Raw genomic sequence first — 6143 nt, forward strand, 5'->3', positions numbered from 1 at the left:
CCGAGCCCCACTACTTCCTTCCTGTATCCGGTATGTCGCGCTCCAGGGATCGCGCACCCGCGGACTCCCCGGCCCGACTTGCCTCGGTTTCAGTTCAACACCGGCGTTTCCTACGTACTCAAGTTCGCAGTGGTCGTGGTGCTCGTACACGAGTACGAAACCAGTGGGTTTTAGCCGATTTTTGTCGTTTTGGGGGCCATTTCGCAACGATCAAGCACACATTTGAAGGACTATTATCGACTCAAGAAGAAGGTACACGGGACACGGTTAACCGGCAATTAAGGCTTCCAATCACCTGGTACTTCTTCGCTTTGTTACTGTTTGGATTTACAGCGTACAATTGTATGCAGATTTGTGGAAATGAAAACACCGAGCGTAATGGGTACCATGGATGAGGACTTGCTTCAGCAGTTGGCCACGCGGTAAAAATAAGGATCGAACCATGACCATTGCCAGTATTTGATTGAAAACCTGACGCTAAGCCAAAATGACGGGGAAAGGCTTGACTGCTTCCAAAGCGTTCTTGTGCTGCTCTAACATCGTATTTCTGGTGAGTTGTACGAGTTAAAATTAAAGCGCATCCGAAACCATAGTTCATATACTGACCCTGCACCATTTTCCTGAGGATGCCTTATCGGTTAAAAATCTATAATGGTCTGCAGTGTATTCCGGGCTGGCCAATTTTTATCCGAGACGTGAAATGTTAACGATCCTTTCACCGTGATTAAAAATACCTTCCGAAGGGTTGGTCAGCTTTTAAAAGCACGAACACGAAGTTGCGATGAGCAGCATTCACATGCCTTATACGAATGCGTGTGCCCTGATGCGTATACCATGGGGGGTATTTACTACATACGAGTATCGTACACAGACCGGAGTTAACGGCAAAACTCTCTGGTCTGGTGATGAAAATCACCGCTGATTGCGATTCAGACTCAGAGGTATTCGAGCATTGATAATTAAAAAAAGTTTGCTACGCCCGCAGGGAAGATATATTCCGGGGTTTTAGTGGCGAGTTAAAGGATCGTACCTCTAGTGCGGCTGGTGGAGGAAATAATTTATTATTAGTAACGGTATGAGAACATCTGTTGAAACGAAGCCGCCGCGCTCGCACACCTATATATGCGTAATACGTTTGTATATATCTAGACCTCTTTATATACAGCAATACCAGTTGCTTTGCTATGTACGCCAGTCCGATCCTCCCGGACACACATCATACCGGCACCAAGCTATCTGCGGTACAGGATTAAAGCTACATCGAATGAATGCAACTCGTCCGATGTAGACACCGAATGAAAATGTATGCAAGTACATGTTATGTGTCGCATGTAGAACCCGAGAGGCTAGCTGGCCACTAGAAATGTACATAAAATACGACGAGAATGAAAAATAAATAATACTCTCAACATTCATGCAAGTGCCGGTATACGGTACGTGCATTCTGTAATTATCCAGGGACTGCTTTGTCGACCGTTTCACCTGTGCCGTTCCTACTTTCTTTTATCGACTCAATACGCACCAGGCAACAAATGTGCCGTTTTGCGTTGTCACAGGGACCCCGTCGATCCAGAGTAAAAAAAAATTCACTCACCCATCCAATTTCAGATCTCAGGATTCATCCTGATCTCTCTAGGGACACTTCTCCTGGCTGACAACGAGCGAATCCTGCTGTCGCGTCTATTGGGCCCAGGCGATGCAACCCCTGAACAGCCTCTGTTTTACTATTTGGCGTTCGCTATTGTGGCATTGGGATTCCTGATGGCTGCTACCGGACTTCTTGGTTGCTGGGCCTCGTGTCTCTATAACCGTTGCGTAACCGTAACCGTGAGTTTATTTGGAGTTGTTACAATAATAATTATGGATACATTCCTCCGGTTATTACTAGCTTTGCACGGAGCATGGTTCCTCCCACTGGATCCGAAATCGTATATTTTCACGCTTGATTCCGAGTTGTATAGTGAATTACAACTGGTTACTGGGTTAAGTAGAGAAAACTAGAATATTACAAAGGCTCCCATGTATACATATATAAGTATATTGTTTATAGTTACTTTGGAAATGTAACGAAAAAACTCATGCGGTTATACTTGGATGCCCGGACATTCATATCTGTAAACCGTATCGCGAAATGTGTTGATTAGCGTTTCGAAGTAGGTACACACAGTAACCACAAAACGGTAATTTCATCACGCAAGATTGGGAATTTTAATTGGTTTGCGGTTACTCATTTGACACAAAAAATAATTAATCAACTAATTGATCTACACAACTGCTTGACTTGTAAATATTTTTCTCCGCAGTACGTAGCCCTGATAATTATTCTACTCCTCGGAGAATGCACTGTTTGCGTATTGGCTGTGTTTTGGCCTCATCTACTCGGTGTAGACGTCAGGACCGCACGTCTCGTTCGGGCTCTACAACGCAGCTACGCGGTGGCTGGGCGAGATCAATTCACCGCTGCTCTTGATCTGGCTCAAACCGCGGTTAGTATGTGAAAGACATCCACCTCCAGAGTCTGGGAGGTGTTCACGTCCGTTAGGAATGTATATGTATATGTGGAATATACGATAACGAGAGGTTTGCTCTATTCCTGCAGTTCTCCTGCTGCGGTATAAACGGAAGCAGTAATTACGGGACATCTTGGTGGCGCCTCCAAGAAATTGGTCGTCGTGATCTGGTTGTCCCGCTGACTTGTTGCATGCTGAACAACACGCTCCAGTCCGAGGCGTTCCTGAACCCAGAACCGACGAATTTAACTTTGTGCGAAACCCTGAATCCCGCCGAGCATCAGAAAGCTCGACACACTCAGGTATGAGCACATTGCGGTACCGGAATTTTCGATATCGAACAAGCAAATATTGATATCCTGTGACAGCGTCCCGACGTCTACTGATAAATATGCATAAGCTTTTCGGCGCGCCGAAGTATAGATTGCACTTCGCTGTTCAAGCAGTGACGCGGTTACAATAACGTGATGCAATTAGTAGAGTAGATAACGAGAATGCAGGCGTCGGAAATATCAATAATACACTCTGAGCGGGTGAAAGCCAAGCTTTAACTGTGTTACACTGAATATCGATTTCTCTGTAAAGTTTGACAAAGGAGAATGACAGGGTGGTAGCTTTCTTCATCTTTGTTTGAAAATCTTTTTCTCATGTGATTCAGGGATGTATAGGACCGTTGGAAAAATGGACTCAGGATCAGGCGCTCATTTTGCTTGGAGTAGGACTGGCGGTTGTTCTAGTTGAACTCTGCGCGTTACTCAGCACCTTTTTCGCCTGCTCTAAGCTCCGGAAGGGCGATAAGCCACGACCCTCAACCTTCACGTCGACGCGTACTCTTGGAACATTCAACGAAGCAGATCACGACTACGGTGAGATATTGAGGTTGCGTCACTCGACGTTGAGTCTAGTGGAATTCTGTATTACGTTCGTTTTCTCTCCAGGGATAGAGAACAGAATGCACATGGCAGGGACGACCTTCGGTGCCAAGTCATGAAGGCGGCTGGGGGACAGCGAGATCGAGGGGGCAACAAGGACGGAAGGGGTGCAGACGGAGCCGAGAGAGTTGGAACCGTGGACAAAAAATCGGCTGAGCATTATTGAGAATTGGCAAAATCCCACGAACGGGTCTAATTACGCGATAAAGGGTGATCAACTCTACGAGGAACGCGCCATTGACGTAAGGGTGGTGAACGCACCTCCGGATCTCATTCAGAGAAGAGATCCTGCGGGGAAGCAGGAAGAAAACAATCGCGGAACTATGATAAAGATCAGGAAACCTCAAGGAGGTGGCACAGTCAGAAATATTCCTATCAAGGACTACCAGGCGTCCATAGCAGCGAACTTTGGCACCTTGAGAAAATCGGTCCTACCCCAACAGCAGTTCGAATCCTTAGTTACCGAGTCGGAGAAGGAGCCTAGACTATCGAGTAAGACTAAAGAACGAGTCAATCTTCTTCCTCGTATCTCAAAAGGCAATCTTAAGATTGCCAAACGGTCTGATGATGGCTTTAGTCTGACGATGAGTCCGGATTTGTCCCTTTTTCGTTCAACGGTAGCGGGCGAATACCGGAACAACGACTTGCCCAACAAGGATCACCGACATCGTGCGTCTGTCGGTCAAAATCTCCGCGACAGAAGAGGCCATCTTGAAAGAGACTCCGTGGATCTGCAACGGGGTCACGTGGTCCAAAAGATTTCCGTATACGAGGGAAACAGTCGGGACCCGATCCGGCGTTCCGTCGATACCGGAAGAAAACGTCAGTTCGGAGTGCCGCTCGTTGGTATGCACAACGCCTGTGGACTGCCGGTAATCGCACCGTGGCCCACTCAGCTTAACGTTGACCCTGTGCAACCATCGAGGAGAATCCCGGTCATCATCCGTCCCTCGCAAAAAGCACCCCTCGCTGTCCCCGCCGGCAGGAGCCGGACCCATCCGAAGAGAAGAGCGCCGCAGCATCCGAGCGAAGAACTGGCGCCTCGCGAACCCAGGAAGTTTGTTTCGAGATCGCGGCAGGCTTTCATTGGCAGAAATACCGCCGTTGCGGACATCGGAAGAACATCGACGAAACAAGGCAAGGGCCAGCGGCGTCCTTCCTTCAAGGTTAACCGGACGGACGCGTTTTCTACGAGACTGTCCCGCGACTCCTCCCTGAAGCGATCGCCCCGGACCACTGTCAGATCTCGTAAGGGTGAAGTTAAGATGAGGTCGCCTCTGTTAGGGACTTTCAGGAGGAGGTCCTTGAGGGGAGGAAGTGCCAAGAGGAAGACGCTCTACGCTAAGGACGATGGCGACGAGGCTGCCAAAGTGTTGTCCACTCTTTGCTTGAACCCGTTGGCTCGAGGCAAAGAAGCTATGAACATGATTTGGTGACTTGGCTTCTGTGATGTGGTTGCGAGTTGATTGTAATAGTTGACCCTCGGTTACGAATAACGGAAGATTATGAACTGTTGACCTTACGATTATTATTATAACTTATTCCTAGTGAATAGATTTATTCTAAGTAAAACTCGCTCTGTGGAAAATGCATAAATTTTAAGAAAACTGTTTATTTCTAGGTATGAGTAGAAATAAGTCATAGGTTCACAACGTGCTATCATAACCACTAAATTGTAATTTTGTATCGTACGATCATTGTATTTACTAATTGAATATCTTCAAATAAATATGATTTTGCTTGAATCAATCTTGCTTCTCTTATCTACCTTTTAATATTCCATTTGAAATTGGCGATAAATTAAAAAATTTTGCGAGTAATTATGATCGTAATTCGAACGAAATTCAAACCAGAGACCCTGACCGACCGGTGCTGCCACCACGATACTCTCCGGGTAATAAGAAAACTGTCGAAACTGATCTAGGCTGTAACGTCACCAGCCTGAATTACCATTGCTAGGTCAACCTTCTTCCACACCATTTTCGGGGTTTCGAAGTTGAGAATGCCGCCGAGAAAATTGCAAACTCCAGTACAATAGCTTATTTGAACCCGATGAAGAAAATGCAATTTTCGTGCAACATCGTTATCTATGAATATCGCAAATATGGTGCTCGCGATGAGAGAGTGAAGGAATTTTCTTTAAAAAAAAATAGGGGACTTATTGCAGAGTCCAAGTGAAATTCAAGGTTTATTTATTTATTTTTTTTTTGTTTCGTGGGAGCTCTGATTGAGCATTCAAAACGGAAAAACTCTAAGTATATTCTTTACCTTTTTCACATATGTATATTCCTTTTCTCTCTCACTCACTCTGAGTAGAAGCATTCTCGACTGACGGTTTAGGCAGGCATCGGGTCCTGCATGAGGGGCTGTCGGGGGCAGTCGATACATTCTTATTTCCATACAAAGCCTTTCAATTTCCCCCCGTGTGCCTTTGATATTTTGCAGGACGAGGGTCCTTCCCATGCGGCGCAAGTCCTCCCGAGAGTTTCAATGTCTTTCTATACGCGGGCGTGCGAGAAATTATGTAAACTTTCACAATCTGCCAGGGACCGGTACGGGATGGGACGGGACTCTAGAGGAGTTTGAGTATCCGCTACCTGTACTGTCAGAATTGTATCGAATCATTTCCACCTACGGACAGATCAAAAGGAGACGCTGCAGTCCTGGAACCCGGCCAGGATAAACCCCTGGGAAAAAGGGA

General features: G+C 46.4%; 1 protein-coding gene across 2 annotated transcripts; it reads left to right on the forward strand.

Moving 5' to 3' along the window:
- Nucleotides 1–5149, forward strand: LOC107228226 (tetraspanin-1). Of its 2 annotated transcripts, none has more exons than XM_015669611.2 (7): nucleotides 1–252; nucleotides 334–550; nucleotides 1609–1827; nucleotides 2304–2486; nucleotides 2600–2812; nucleotides 3169–3376; nucleotides 3449–5149. In XM_015669611.2, exons 2-7 carry the CDS (start codon nucleotides 488–490, stop codon nucleotides 3499–3501), a joined length of 939 nt encoding a protein of 312 aa, XP_015525097.1. In that variant the 5' UTR covers nucleotides 1–252; nucleotides 334–487; the 3' UTR covers nucleotides 3502–5149. The 2 variants fall into 2 exon arrangements, with proteins under 2 accessions (XP_015525097.1, XP_015525098.1); XM_015669612.2 differs by having other exon boundaries at nucleotides 351–550.
- The last annotated feature ends 994 nt before the right edge of the window (nucleotides 5150–6143 follow it).

This window comes from Neodiprion lecontei, chromosome 6, assembly GCF_021901455.1.
Source record: "Neodiprion lecontei isolate iyNeoLeco1 chromosome 6, iyNeoLeco1.1, whole genome shotgun sequence".
Taxonomy (NCBI): domain Eukaryota; kingdom Metazoa; phylum Arthropoda; class Insecta; order Hymenoptera; family Diprionidae; genus Neodiprion; species Neodiprion lecontei.

Bases quoted from the DNA above. Each gene is read 5' to 3' on its own strand.
- LOC107228226 (XM_015669611.2), top strand. From the start codon at position 488: ATGACGGGGAAAGGCTTGACTGCTTCCAAAGCGTTCTTGTGCTGCTCT. The intron at 1,828-2,303 runs GTGAGTTTATTT...TTTTCTCCGCAG, and splicing joins ACCGTTGCGTAACCGTAACC to TACGTAGCCCTGATAATTAT. The intron at 2,813-3,168 runs GTATGAGCACAT...CATGTGATTCAG, and splicing joins AGAAAGCTCGACACACTCAG to GGATGTATAGGACCGTTGGA.